The following is a 14,677-nucleotide window of genomic DNA, read 5'->3' as shown; positions in this document are numbered from 1 at the left end:
AGAGGAGGAGTCACAGTTTAAGAGGAGGAGTCACAGTTTAAGAAGAGGAGTCGCAGTTTAAGAGGAGGAGTCACATTTTTAGTGGAGGAGGCAAACTTTAAGAGGAGGAGTCACAGTTTAAGAAGAGGAGTCACAGTTTAAGAGGAGGCACTGAAAGCAGGCGACCTGCCAGCTGAAGCTGAAACGGTTCGAAAACTCGTTTCAGGTGAAATCACTGACAGAGGAACATCCGGTCGGTGTCGACAGATTTCAGTCTGACAGAAACGTCCACGCAGAGCAAAAAGAGTCTCTTTGAAACATTCGGTGAGTGAAAGTTGAACGTCTGAACGGACTGATGACGGGTCGTCTTACCTGGTCCAGCGTGGTCTGAGTGACGGAGTAGTCCTCGATCCTCAGCGTCTCTTTATTTTTGGCCAGGATGGAGAAGATGTGGGTGAGCGAGGTGAGGGACGATGGCAGCTGGTACTGCAGCATGTTCCTGTGCTTCTCCTTCAGCGTGCTGCCGCTCAGCTCGCTTTCAATGAACTTCATGACGGGCGACAGGTCGGGGTCGGGCCCCGCCACCCGCAGGATGATGGTGTAACCGTCACCAAACCTAACGGACGAGAGCCGCTGTTCACTGCTGTGGCACGTATGAGGAGTCAGAAGGTACCTGGACTTCTCTCAATGAATAATTCATATCAGTGTCCAGTTTTTGGATCCTGAAAGTGAATCATCTGATAAAGATCGCACTGTGTGAGCGTGTGAGCGTGTGTACCTGTTCTTCAGGTGTTGGACGCTGCCGAGACACCTGAACCTGCCGTTCACCATGATGGCCATCCTGGTGCAGAGCGCCTCACACTCCTCCATACTGAAACACACAACATACACACACACTGTCAATACACACAGAGACAAAGACAACACAAGACTCAATGTGAGGAAGCCAACAGAGGAGAGGACATGAGGACAATAAGTAAGGAGACAAACACTGAGTGAAAACAAGAAGTGTAGAAACAAAAACTGAGGACAGTAAGGAGGACATGAGCAGAAAAAATGGTGACCAAAGACCAACCAAAGACACAAACTGAGGACATTTAACAAGTACACTGAGAGAGGACATTATGAGAGGACAATCTGAAGACAAACTTCTCAACTGTGCTTGTCTCCCAGTGGAGACTCCTTCTACCTGTCTACCTGTGTGAGGTGAGGACAGACTGTGTCTACCTGTGTGAGGTGAGGACAGAGTGTGTCTTCCTGTGCGAGGTGAGGACAGACAGTGTCTACCTGTGTGAGGTGAGGACAGACTGTGTCTACCTGTGTGAGGTGAGGACAGAGTGTGTCTTCCTGTGTGAGGTGAGAACAGAGTGTGTCTTCCTGTGTAACGTGAGGACAGACGGTGTCTACCTGTGTGAGGTGAGGACAGAGTGTGTCTTCCTGTGCAAGGTGAGGACAGTGTGTCTTCCTGTGCAAGGTGAGGACAGACAGTCTCTACCTGTGTGAGGTGAGGACAGACAGTGTCTACCTGTGCGAGGTGAGGACAGAGTGTGTGTACCTGTGCCAGGTGAGGACAGAGTGTGAGGACAGACGGAGTGTCTTCCTGTGCCAGGTGAGGACAGAGTGTGAGGACAGACAGAGTGTCTTCCTGTGCGAGGTGAGGACAGACAGAGTGTCTTCCTGTGCCAGGTGAGGACAGAGTGTGAGGACAGAGTGTGAGGACAGAGTGTGTGTACCTGTGTAAGGTGAGGACAGACGGTGTCTTCCTGTGCGAGGTGAGGACAGAGTGTGAGGACAGAGTGTGTGTACCTGTGTGAGGTAAGGTCAGACAGAGTGTCTTCCTGTGTAAGGTGAGGACAGACGGTGTCTTCCTGTGTGAGGTGAGGACAGAGTGTGAGGACAGAGTGTGAGGACAGAGTGTGTCTACCTGTGTGAGGTGAGGACAGACAGTGTCTTCCTGTGCGAGGTGAGGACAGAGTGTGAGGACAGACAGAGTGTCTTCCTGTGCCAGGTGAGGACAGAGTGTGAGGACAGAGTGTGTGTACCTGTGCGAGGTGAGGACGACGGAGCGTCCCTCCTTGATGACGCTGTGGATGCAGTTCCAGAGCGCCCGGCGAGCTTTGGGGTCCATGCCGGTTGTGGGCTCGTCCTGTAACGAGGAGGACAGCCAGGTTGAGGTTGGCCCACAGGTGGAGCAGGAAGCAGAGGGTGAAGGTGAGGAAGAGGGGGAGGAGGGGCATCGCTCGCTCTTCTTCTCTGTTTGGTGGTTCTGACCTCGTCTGCTCAGTAAACAGCAGCAGCTCCTGTTAATCTCCCTGACATAACCAGTCCGACCTCAGCTGCTCTCTGATTGGCTGACTGGGCTCTGATGCTGTTGTGTAACGTCGTTCTGCTCCGCAGCTTCAAAACTTTAACTCTTTGTTGATTGACAACGTGATGACATCATCATCCTCATCTTCTTCTTCTCTTTGTGTTAATAAATCATGTGGAGCTGCTGACCTCACCTGCTCATCATGTGATCGCTTCTGCACACGACACATTTAAATATATTTAAAGATGGCGGAAATGAAGCAGAGTTAAAATGAGCCGGTCTTCTGAACCCAGACCAGGACCAGGACCCCTGCAGACGTGTCAACACGCGACTGCATGACGAAGCCATGAGGCCAACACGCAAACAGCGAACCAATGAACACGCTCCATTCTCCCTGTGTGCGTGTGTGTGCGTGTGTGTGTGTGTGTGTGTGCGTGCGTGTGCATGTGTGCGTGTGTGTGTTACCAGGAAGACGACAGGTGGAGCACCAATCAGAGCCATGGCTGTGGACAGCTTCCTCATGTTTCCTCCACTGTAACTTCCTGCTGCTTTATCAGCGTACTTCACCAGACCCAACTTCCTGATGCCCCACTCTGCCACCTGCCAATCAAACACCACCATCATCATCATCATCATCATCATGTATCCCCTGTGACCTGCGGGGTACAGCGCGTAGTCGCACACTGAGCGTGTTGTGTGTTCAGACTCACGTCGCACACTTCCTTCTCGGGGATTCCTCTCAGGACGGCGTACAGCTCCAGATGTTCTCGTCCTGTCAGCAGCTCGTTGATGGAGTCAAACTGAGGACAGTAGCCCATGTTCTGATGGACCTCATCGATCTCCCTCAGGATACTGCACACGCACACACACGCACGCGCACACACGCACGCGCACACACGCACACGCACACACACACGCATGCGCACACACGCGCACACACGCACACACGCACACACACACACACACACACGCACGCACACACACACACACACACACACGCACGCACACACACACACACACACACACACACAGGTGGGTGTCAGTTTTTGGGGGTATTCAGCAATGAAGCACAGCATCAGCGGCCCTCAGGTAGGTCCTGCTTGGTCACCTGACCCCCCCCCCCCCCCCCCGTGTGTGACCTGCGGAGGCCCGGAGCTGCAGGTCGACACATCATGTGGCTGTGAGATTAAATGATGGAGCAACACTTTATTCCTTTATTAATGAGCTTAACGAGAAACAAAGCGGAGCTGCTGCTGCTGAGCTCAGCCTGTAGAACACGTTTCTAATCTGACCCCCCCGCGTTTCCATCCACAGTCATTATGTCTGACTGAGTTAACTCACGGAACTGAGTCCTAAAACCAGAGCTGACATCAGACTCACCTTAAAAACAAGACTGAGTCAGATCCCAACCCTGAACCCTGAACATGTGGACGTTCCTGCTGCAGACAGAAACTCCTGCCAGAAGCCTCAAACAGGTGAAGAAATCAAACGTTCCTCGACTGAAGGACATCAATGTTTTTCTGTCAGCTTCACTTTAATCCTCAGAATAAATCTGCTGCTCTCAGCTGCAGTAAGCAGGCCAACGACTGGCCCGAGGTCAGCTTCGGGTCCCGAACTCAGCGAGCGCCCGGAGCTGATCCGGGGTCCGCCGTGACCTTTGACCTCACCTCTTCCCGGCCAGGAAGGCCTCCCCGCTGGTCACCAGCGTGTCCCCCGTCAGCATCTTGAAGGTGGTCGTCTTCCCGGCTCCGTTGACCCCGAGCAGCCCGAAACACTGAGCAGACACAGATCAGGGTTACGGGCGACACTCCCTCGGCTACACGGTTATTAATCATCGGACTATCGAGACGAGTCTCACCTCTCCAGGTGGAATCCCGACACACAGTCGATCCACCGCCGGCTTCTGCTTCCTCTTGAACACCTGCAGGTCACATTGCACTCAGTTCACAACACAGGTGAGATGATGATGTCTCGTTTCCTGTCCGAGTCGAGGTGAGCTCCACCTCTAACGAGGCGTAGGACGGATCGAGCACCTCGGTAACGGGGGACAAAGTAACTGACGCACAGAGAACCTGCCAGTGCTTTCAGAGTTCTCACTGGCTGTGTGTGTGTGTGTGTGTGTGTGTGTGCGTACCTTGGTGAGCTGTCGGAGCTCCAGAATGTCTCCGTGTCCAAGGCCGTGGACGATCCTCTGTCTCTCTCGGGCCACGTCCTCGTCCTCCTCACCCAGAGCTCCCAGTTTAGTGAGTTTACTGACTGACCTGCAGAGACAGACACACACACACACACACGCGCACGCACATGCACACGCACACGCGCACACACACACACGTTTGTGTTTCAACAGGAAGTTAGCAGCTGTTTCCCTGGTGCACTTCACAGTGGTTAGGGTAAGGAAATCAATGTATGTCTATGTGACCAAAGTGTGTGTGTGTGTGTGTGTGTGTGTGAGGGTGTGTTTGTGTATGTGTGTGTGTGTGTGTGAATGAGTGCGCTCGCAAGTACCTGGCTTTGATGAAGAATCTGTACTGGATGAGGACGGTGATGATGAAGAAGACCACTCCCTCCACAGCCATCGCAAACAGGTTCTTTCCCACCATGTCCCACTCCAGAGGGGAGCGGAACCTGTTCTCACCTGAAACAACAGCCAATCAGCAGCGAGCAACACAGCAGGAAGTCACAGCAACTTAGCAAAATAAAACAAAATAATACAAGTGTAATAAAACGTCATCAGGCGGATGTTTGTAGGATCGAAAATGTGAATCCTAAAGTAGCGTGTGTTAAACTGTCCGAACTGTCGCTGTGTGTGTGTGTGTGCGCGTGTGTGCGCGTGTGTGTGCGTGTGTGTGTGTGTATTACCAAATCTTTCCAGGGCGTCAGCCATCGCCTGGTTCTTCACCATGTCGATGAGTCCACGACCGAGACAGAAGTGAGGGAAGATGAGGAGGACGTTCTTCAGGATGTCGTTGATTCCTCCGATTTCCTGCAAACACCAAGTTAAGCTTAAGTCCATCTTTTAGATTAAAGCTGCACTTTGTCTGCTCTTTACATTAAAACTGTATCTTAGTTTAAATTGACTTTAGATTAAAGTGCAGTTTAGTTTAAATCCAAAGTTTAGATTAAAGATGTAGTCTGAGTTTTAAATTAAAGCTACAGTTGTTGAAACTTAAAATTAAAGCTGTAGTGTCCAAGTGCTAGATTAAAGCTGTAGTTTAGTCTAACTGTGAGTTTCAGATTAAAGATGTAGTTTAGTCTAACTGTGAGTTTCAGATTAAAGATGTAGTTTAGTCTAACTGTGAGTTTCAGATTAAAGATGCAGTTTAGTCTAACTGAGTTTCAGATTAAAGCTGCAGTTTAGTCTAACTGTGAGTTTCAGATTAAAGCTGTAGTTTAGTCTAACTGTGAGTTTCAGATTAAAGCTGTAGTTTAGTCTAACTGTGAGTTTCAGATTAAAGATGCAGTTTAGTCTAACTGAGTTTCAGATTAAAGCTGTATCTTAGTCTAACTGAGTTTCAGATTAAGTTGCAGTTTAGTCTAACTGTGAGTGTTAGATTAAAGCTGTAGTTTAGTCTAACTGAGTTTCAGATTAAAGATGCAGTTTAGTCTAACTGTGAGTTTCAGATTAAAGCTGCAGTTTAGTCTAACTGTGAGTTTCAGATTAAAGATGTAGTTTAGTCTAACTGAGTTTCAGATTAAAGCTGTAGTTTAGTCTAACTGTGAGTTTCAGATTAAAGCTGTAGTTTAGTCTGTGAGTTTCAGATTAAAGCTGCAGTTTAGTCTAACTGTGAATTTTAAATTAAAGCTGTAGTTTAGTCTAACTGTGAGTGTTAGATTAAAGATGCAGTTTAGTCTAACTGTGAGTTTCAAATTAAAGCTGTAGTTTAGTCTAACTGTGAGTTTCAGATTAAACCAGCAGTTTAGTCTAACTGTGAGTTTCAGATTGAAGATGTAGTTTAGTCTAACTGTGAGTTTCAGATTAAAGCTGCAGTTTAGTCTAACTGTGAGTGTTAGATTAAAGCTGTAGTTTAGTCTAACTGTGAGTGTTAGATTAAAGATGCAGTTTAGTCTAACTGTGAGTGTTAGATTAAAGCTGTAGTTTAGTCTAACTGTGAGTTTCAGATTAAACCTGCAGTTTAGTCTAACTGTGAGTTTCAGATTAAAGCTGTAGTTTAGTCTAACTGTGAGTGTTAGATTAAAGATGCAGTTTAGTCTAACTGTGAGTGTTAGATTAAAGCTGTAGTTTAGTCTAACTGTGAGTTTCAGATTAAAGCTGTAGTTTAGTCTAACTGTGAGTTTCAGATTAAAGATGTAGTTTAGTCTAACTGTGAGTTTCAGATTAAAGATGTAGTTTAGTCTGTGAGTTTCAGATTAAAGCTGTAGTTTAGTCTAACTGTGAGTTTTAAATTAAAGCTGTAGTTTAGTCTAACTGTGAGTTTCAGATTAAAGCTGTAGTTTAGTCTAACTGTGAGTTTCAGATTAAAGCTGCAGTTTAGTCTAACTGTGAGTTTCAGATTAAAGATGTAGTTTAGTCTAACTGTGAGTTTCAGATTAAAGCTGCATCTTAGTCTAACTGTGAGTTTCAGATTAAGGCTGTAGTTTAGTCTAACTGTGAGTTTTAAATTAAAGCTGTAGTTTAGTCTAACTGTGAGTTTCAGATTAAAGCTGTAGTTTAGTCTAACTGTGAGTTTCAGATTAAAGCTGCAGTTTAGTCTAACTGTGAGTTTCAGATTAAAGATGTAGTTTAGTCTAACTGTGAGTTTCATATTAAAGCTGCAGTTTAGTCTAACTGTGAGTTTCAGATTAAAGCTGTAGTTTAGTCTAACTGTGAGTTTCAGATTAAAGATGTAGTTTAGTCTAACTGTGAGTTTCAGATTAAAGATGTAGTTTAGTCTGTGAGTTTCAGATTAAAGCTGCAGTTTAGTCTAACTGTGAGTTTCAGATTAAAGCTGTAGTTTAGTCTAACTGTGAGTTTCAGATTAAAGCTGTAGTTTAGTCTAACTGAGTTTCAGATTAAAGCTGTAGCTTAGTCTAACTGTGAGTTATAAATTAAAGCTGTAGTTTAGTCTAACTGTGAGTTTCAGATTAAAGCTGCAGTTTAGTCTAACTGTGAGTTTCAGATTAAAGCTGTAGTTTAGTCTAACTGTGAGTTTCAGATTAAAGATGCAGTTTAGTCTAACTGAGTTTCAGATTAAAGCTGTAGTTTAGTCTAACTGTGAGTTTCAGATTAAAGATGTAGTTTAGTCTAACTGAGTTTCAGATTAAAGCTGCAGTTTAGTCTAACTGTGAGTGTTAGATTAAAGCTGTAGTTTAGTCTAACTGTGAGTTTCAGATTAAACCTGCAGTTTAGTCTAACTGTGAGTTTCAGATTAAAGCTGTAGTTTAGTCTAACTGTGAGTGTTAGATTAAAGATGCAGTTTAGTCTAACTGTGAGTTTCAGATTAAAGATGTAGTTTAGTCTAACTGTGAGTTTCAGATTAAAGCTGCAGTTTAGTCTAACTGTGAGTTTTAAATTAAAGCTGTAGTTTAGTTTAACTGTGAGTTTCAGATTAAAGCTGCAGTTTAGTCTAACTGTGAGTTTCAGATTAAAGCTGTAGTTTAGTCTAACTGTGAGTTTCAGATTAAAGCTGTAGTTTAGTCTAACTGTGAGTTATAAATTAAAGCTGTAGTTTAGTCTAACTGAGTTTCAGATTAAAGCTGCAGTTTAGTCTAACTGTGAGTTTCAGATTAAAGATGTAGTTTAGTCTAACTGTGAGTTTCAGATTAAAGCTGCAGTTTAGTCTAACTGTGAGTTTCAGATTAAAGCTGCAGTTTAGTCTAACTGAGTTTCAGATTAAATCTGTAGTTTAGTCTAACTGTGAGTTTCAGATTAAAGATGTAGTTTAGTCTAACTGAGTTTCAGATTAAAGCTGCAGTTTAGTCTAACTGAGTTTCAGATTAAAGCTGTAGTTTAGTCTAACTGTGAGTTTCAGATTAAAGCTGCAGTTTAGTCTAACTGTGAGTTTCAGATTAAAGCTGTAGTTTAGTCTAACTGTGAGTTTCAGATTAAAGCTGCAGTTTAGTCTAACTGAGTTTCAGATTAAATCTGTAGTTTAGTCTAACTGTGAGTTTCAGATTAAAGATGTAGTTTAGTCTAACTGAGTTTCAGATTAAAGCTGCAGTTTAGTCTAACTGTGAGTTTCAGATTAAAGCTGTAGTTTAGTCTAACTGTGAGTTTCAGATTAAAGCTGCAGTTTAGTCTAACTGTGAGTTTCAGATTAAAGCTGTAGTTTAGTCTAACTGTGAGTTTCAGATTAAAGCTGGCGCCTGGCTCTGGGTCGACTCACGTTGTTTCCGAACAGCTCCATGACGAATGTGGAGATGCTGCCGTTGATGCCGATCAGGATGTTGACGCTGGTGAGGACGACGTACGCCGTGCTGGGGATCTTAAAGAAGAAGGAGGCCGGGTACATCAGAGGAGTGATCGACCAGCTGAGAACAACACGAGGGAGAAACAACAGGTCAGTACAGTGTAGTATAATGAAGTATAAAACAGTATTGTGTAGTACTGTGCCTATTGACCAGCTGCTCAGCAGCGCCCCCACCTGTCCACAGTTCTCTACATCAAACTGTGAAGAACTTCGTTCCTCAATAATAAAATAACCTGAATCTGAGGCAGCGTTGCTGCTGACGTGAACACAGACGAGCTCAGGAAACAGATGGAATCATGGGAAAATTCACCTGTATAACATTAACTGAGCTCTGCATACGGTCTAACTCATCCACTTCCTGTGTTGTCCCTGAACCGGCAGCATTTTAAAGCGAGCGTCTGACGGTGTTTCAAGTCCTGAAGATCATAAATACATCTCTGAGCAGGCTTCTTCTCAGATGTCTTAAAGCTTCAGCTGCTGTAAAACATCACTAAAGAACCCGACCTGGACAGTGAAGCACTCCGTAAGGCTGATGTCCAACCTCCCACTCATCAGTCAGACACTGGAAAACACAGCTGAACTCCTTTCTTAAAGAAAATAACCTCAGCAGACCGCAGCACTGACACTGCTCGGACTGAAATAATCAGCGACTTCAGACTGAACTAAGAATGAATGAAAACCAGGTCTCAGTTCTTGTCCTGTTAGACTTCAGTCCAGCATTTGATATATATTTGATAGATCAGTCATCTTGAACAGTTGGTTGGTCTTTCTGACTGTGTGTTGAACTGGTTTTAAGCTGCTCTGCACCAATCAGAACTGATTTTAAGTCCTCCTCCTTGTATACAAAGACCTCAATGGACCAGGACCAGCCACCCTGCTAACCCCCCTGTTCAGGAACACGGATCATCTGCTGCTGGTTTATGGAGGTTTCCAGAAACAGCTGGAAGAAAGTGGGAGCGCAGCCCTTAGATCTGAACACTGACTTCGTCGAGGAGTACAAATACCTGAGTTTTTTTAGTTCTTTGTATAAAATGTACATATATCGTCAACTATTATTTTGTATTTCTCTATTCTGTTGTTATTTTCCTACTGCTATAGTGTAGTGTGGCATATATTGTGAAATATAGTGTCGTACTGTGTAGTACAGAGCAGTACAGTGTAGTATTGTGTAGTACAGAGCAGTACAGTGTAGTACTGTGTAGTACAGAGCAGTATAGTGTAGTACTGTGTAGTACAGAGCAGTATAGTGTAGTATTGTGTAGTACAGAGCAGTACAGTGTAGTATTGTGTAGTACAGAGCAGTATAGTGTAGTATTGTGTAGTACAAAGCAGTACAGTGTAGTATTGTGTAGTACAGAGCAGTACAGTGTAGTATTGTGTAGTACAGAGCAGTACAGTGTAGTACTGTGTAGTACAGAGCAGTATAGTGTAGTATTGTGTAGTACAGAGCAGTACAGTGTAGCACTGTGTAGTACAGAGCAGTACAGTGTAGTATTGTGTAGTACAAAGCAGTACAGTGTAGTACTGTGTAGTACAGAGCAGTACAGTGTTGTATTGTGTAGTACAGAGCAGTACAGTGTAGTATTGTGTAGTACAGAGCAGTACAGTGTTGTACTGTGTAGTACAGAGCAGTACAGTGTAGTATTGTGTAGTATAGAGCAGTACAGTGTTGTACTGTGTAGTACAGAGCAGTACAGTGTTGTACTGTGTAGTATTGTGTATCTGACCCGTAGAGCAGCAGCAGCAGGGCGAGCACCGGCAGGTTGGTCGAGGACACGTAGGCTTTTTGTTGGAAACAGATGAAGATGAGGATGACCAGCGTTGCCGGGACGACATAGTTACACTGTAGAGAGACACAAGCAGCGACGTCAACAACAGTGAACACACACTCTGACACACACCGTCTGATACGGCGGGGGTGCATTTAGTTTGATTCTCACCATGTCCCAGATGAAGTTGGCCACCCAGTAGAGCAGCGGCTGCACGCCGCTGATGAACTGCATGTGTTTGGCTTTACTGACTCGCTCCTGGATGAGGAAGACCACGAAGCTGGCCGGGACGAAGGACATGGCAAAGATCACACAGATGGACACCAGGACATCCACAGAGGTTGTTACCCTGGAGACAGAGAGGAGGACGAGTTACACGTGCAGGTCTGCTGACATACAGAATAATATACCATCATCTGTATGGGCACATCTAGTGGCAGTCGTTCAGGTGAGGTGTCCCAGTGTGTTTCCTGCCAGGTGTGTTTCCTGCCAGGTGTGCTTCCTGTCAGGTGGGCCTCCTGTCAGGTGGGCCTCCTGTCAAGTGGGCCTCCTGTCAAGTGGGCCTCCTGTCAGGTGTGTTTCCTGCCAGGTGTGTTTCCTGTCAGGTGTGTTTCCTGTCAGGTGTGCCTCCTGTCAGGTGTGTTTCCTGTCAGGTGTGCCTCCTGCCAGGTGTGTTTCCTGTCAGGTGGGCCTCCTGTCAGGTGTGTTTCCTGTCAGGTGTGTTTCCCGTCAGGTGTGTTTCCCGCCAGGTGTGTTTCCCGCCAGGTGTGTTTCCCGTCAGGTGGGCCTCCTGTCAGGTGTGCTTCCTGTCAGGTGTGCTTCCTGTCAGGTGTGCTTCCTGTCAGGTGTGCCTCCTGTCAGGTGTGTTTCCTGTCAGGTGTGTTTCCTGTCAGGTGTGCCTCCTGTCAGGTGTGTTTCCCGCCAGGTGTGTTTCCTGTCAGGTGTGCCTCCTGTCAGGTGTGTTTCCTGTCAGGTGTGTTTCCTGTCAGGTGTGCCTCCTGTCAGGTGTGTTTCCTGTCAGGTGTGCCTCCTGCCAGGTGTGCTTCCTGTCAGGTGTGTTTCCTGTCAGGTGTGCCTCCTGCCAGGTGTGTTTCCTGTCAGGTGTGCCTCCTGTCAGGTGTGTTTCCTGCCAGGTGTGTGTACTCACAGTGCGACCTGCGACAGCTGCTCCTTGGTCAGGTTCAGAGGATGGTTGAAGGCACTGATGCCGTACTTGCTGGCGTCACTCCCTTCAGGCAGGTGTGCTCTCAGGATGCCGTTATTCATCACGTTGATGAACGCGCCGATGCTGTGCCAGCCTTTATTATTGAACCAGATCTGAGGAGAGTCGAACATTAATCACCTTTCATTCACTAATTATCACAATCAATCACTCAAGTTTCATTCTGTATAGAAATAAAGTATCAATGGTCATTGTTGACCTTAGAAGAAATAATACTACCAACAACCACAACAATATTAACTGTAGTAGTTTGATGGCAAAATCTCCACTCAAGGTCCACTTACTAGCTTTACCAAGGGCTTTCAACCCTATCTCACAACCTCCATAGCTCTGCTGATGGATGAAGATCGAGCAGAAATTTTGTCAAACTTCCAGAATATTTTCTCAACACCTGAGCTCTTTCTGAGCATGCTCAGCACCACCTTCAGAGTGTCATGTGACAACAGTTAAAAGTAGTCGAGGTCCTTCAATCACAGAAACTTTTCTCTGAACAGCTCGAAACTCGTATATCATATATCATCATCATCATCATATATTTTCATTGAATAGTGAATGTGGACAAGTTTCCTCACAGATTTGGACACTCGTCAGTGAAGTTTTAATGTGAAAGTCTGGGAACAGGAAGTTCAGATGCAGCCGGCTACAAGACCTTTAGGAGAAGCTGTGAAATGTGACACTGATGATATTTCCAATTCAGATCTGGACTGAAGAAAGACCGACAGTGAAGAGACGCCTTTTTACTATTTTCATTTTTTATTTACCTCTGTTATGGCCTGTAGGTGTTTTTTTTCTTCTCTTCTGTACTGAGATCATGTTTTTGGAATGTGTTGAACGGTGTTTCTACATAATGCAGATGTACCTGCGTGTTCTAAAGCAGCTCCAATGTTTCTGATTGAGTTTACTAAGATTACAATCTGCTTCTACCTTTATCGTGACTGTTCATCCTGTGTTTTACTTTGTTGGTCTGCTACTTCCTGTCTGTCTGCCCTGGATGGGGACTCGAGGGTCTACAGACTCACTCATGCTGTCCTTTACGGACTGGTTCTCACCTTGACGTTGTTCTTTGTGTCCAAGCCGTTGATGAAACTGGACAAACTGTCGAGGAATCGATCCGCAGCAGCTCCCTGAAACCAAAAGCCGCACATTAACGTCGACCCGCAGAGTCGACTGAAGCAGGTCGTCAGTTCAGTTTGACTCTGCTCACGTTTCAGCCACAAACCTTCAGACTCACAACAAGAGCTCTTCATGAGACTGGGCCGTCTCACTGTGACGGCCAGTTTTTAGAGGCTCGTCACTGACAGAGCAGGTGTCTGAGGAGCAGGCTAATCGTTTGATTGGCTGCTGGAGGCTCTGACTATAAAGATGAAGGTTTGTGGCTGAACGAACATTTTGTTCCCGAAGCTTCACAGAACGTCCTCACTGACCTTCTGCAACTCAAAGACCCTCCGGACTCGTTCGATTGCCTCGTCGATCTCGTTGGCCGGTGGGAGGACCTGAGTGCTCCTGGCACCCAATGAGAAGCCTCCGTACCTGCAGCGAGAAAAGGAAGATCCAAAAGGTGACAAAGTCGAAACAACGACTGAGTGAATTCATGATTTTCAAATTAAAACCAGAAGAGGAGAATTAAAAAGACCAACCTGAACTCATTCACCCAGACTTTGTTCTTCAGACTGTGAAACAAACATTCAGACAGTTTAAATCACTGAGACCACTTCCTGTTTACCTGTCTGTGTACCTGCAGTATGTCTGTGTACCTGCAGTATGTCTGTGTACCTGCAGTATGTCTGTTTACCTGCAGTATGTCTGTGTACCTGCAGTATGTCTGTGTACCTGCAGTATTTCTGTTTACCTGCAGTATGTCTGTGTACCTGCAGTATGTCTGTGTACCTGCAGTATTTCTGTGTACCTGCAGTATGTCTGTGTACCTGCAGTATGTCTGTTTACCTGCAGTATGTCTGTGTACCTGCAGTATGTCTGTGTACCTGCAGTATTTCTGTGTACCTGCAGTATGTCTGTGTACCTGCAGTATGTCTGTGTACCTGCAGTACCTCTGTGTATTTGTACTGTGATGTACTCACCTCTTGCCGATGATCTGAGCGTACGTTTTCACCAGGTAGTCGGAGATGTTTCTTCCCGTCAGGTTCTGCAGAGTGTCGGTGGCGCTCAGCTTCATCTGAACAACAACAACAGATAAAAAGAAATGAGAAACTTTACAGGCAGCAGCGACGTTCCGCCGGTGGAGCAGTGAATTAACCGAAGTCATTTCTTCTAAAACTACTAAAACAGAAACGCGTTCACTTCACGAGTGTCTCCAGCTGCTGATGAAGATCATGTGACACGATCAAAAGCTTGTGAGTGGTTACTCTGAGTTTTGTGTTTTTTAACTTCTGTTCCTGTGAAGAATGAACACTGAATGAACTAATAAATCAAATAAACTGTTCAATTAAACTTCAGCATGAATCGACAATGTAGAAAGTATTAAAGACAATCCTCGAGGAAGGGTCAGACACAGGACAATATGTCAAAGAGCTCAGGTGGACAGAAGCCTGCTGACTTCAGGTCTGTGTCAGGTGGTCTGACCTCGGGTGGGGGCGGCCCTCCGGCTCCTGGAGGACAGTCCGGCAGCATCTTCTTCTTGCCGCCGCAGCTGCAGAAACAGGCCGGAGATGGATTCTCCATGGTCCAGTTTGTGGAGCTGAAGAGCTGCTGGACGCTTTCGGGAACGTCAGGAGTCTGCCAGTCCTCGTCGCCCATCGTACAAGGGGCCTCTCTGGGGGAGGTAATCAATGACAATACCAGATGAATCCTAAATTCATGGCGTATCTTCAGTGTTAAAATATCAAACATCATTTTCACACACCGAACGATGAACACATGAATAAAATACTGTGTGCACGTCAATGAAAAAGTCTTTTTCTAGTTCTTCCTCTAAGTGACAGTGAGAGAGGATTTAAACTCCGCTACCCAGAATGCTGTGTGGTGATACCTGAAT

The 14,677-nt window shown here is 45.7% G+C and overlaps 1 protein-coding gene across 2 annotated transcripts in view; it reads right to left on the bottom strand.

Annotated features, from left to right (window-relative positions):
- The window catches only part of abca1b (ATP-binding cassette, sub-family A (ABC1), member 1B), a 42,271-nt gene that overhangs the window by 1,069 nt on the left and 26,525 nt on the right, over positions 1 to 14,677 (bottom strand). For both annotated transcript variants that reach the window (XM_041944864.1, XM_041944865.1), the window contains exons 30-48: positions 14,266 to 14,455; positions 13,764 to 13,858; positions 13,323 to 13,355; positions 13,110 to 13,215; positions 12,735 to 12,809; positions 11,611 to 11,780; positions 10,635 to 10,812; positions 10,422 to 10,537; positions 8,611 to 8,755; positions 5,147 to 5,270; positions 4,793 to 4,922; positions 4,422 to 4,548; positions 4,146 to 4,208; positions 3,955 to 4,061; positions 2,998 to 3,139; positions 2,753 to 2,887; positions 2,022 to 2,125; positions 758 to 850; positions 352 to 595 (exon numbers count right to left, since the gene is read on the bottom strand). In XM_041944864.1, coding sequence (XP_041800798.1) covers positions 352 to 595; positions 758 to 850; positions 2,022 to 2,125; positions 2,753 to 2,887; positions 2,998 to 3,139; positions 3,955 to 4,061; positions 4,146 to 4,208; positions 4,422 to 4,548; positions 4,793 to 4,922; positions 5,147 to 5,270; positions 8,611 to 8,755; positions 10,422 to 10,537; positions 10,635 to 10,812; positions 11,611 to 11,780; positions 12,735 to 12,809; positions 13,110 to 13,215; positions 13,323 to 13,355; positions 13,764 to 13,858; positions 14,266 to 14,455 — 2,377 coding nt within the window. The remainder of the gene's footprint in view (positions 1 to 351; positions 596 to 757; positions 851 to 2,021; positions 2,126 to 2,752; positions 2,888 to 2,997; positions 3,140 to 3,954; positions 4,062 to 4,145; positions 4,209 to 4,421; positions 4,549 to 4,792; positions 4,923 to 5,146; positions 5,271 to 8,610; positions 8,756 to 10,421; positions 10,538 to 10,634; positions 10,813 to 11,610; positions 11,781 to 12,734; positions 12,810 to 13,109; positions 13,216 to 13,322; positions 13,356 to 13,763; positions 13,859 to 14,265; positions 14,456 to 14,677) is intronic.

The sequence above is a fragment of the Chelmon rostratus genome, chromosome 9 (genome assembly GCF_017976325.1).
Source record: "Chelmon rostratus isolate fCheRos1 chromosome 9, fCheRos1.pri, whole genome shotgun sequence".
NCBI lineage: Eukaryota > Metazoa > Chordata > Actinopteri > Chaetodontiformes > Chaetodontidae > Chelmon > Chelmon rostratus.
This window is presented reverse-complemented; position numbering and strand designations above follow the sequence as displayed.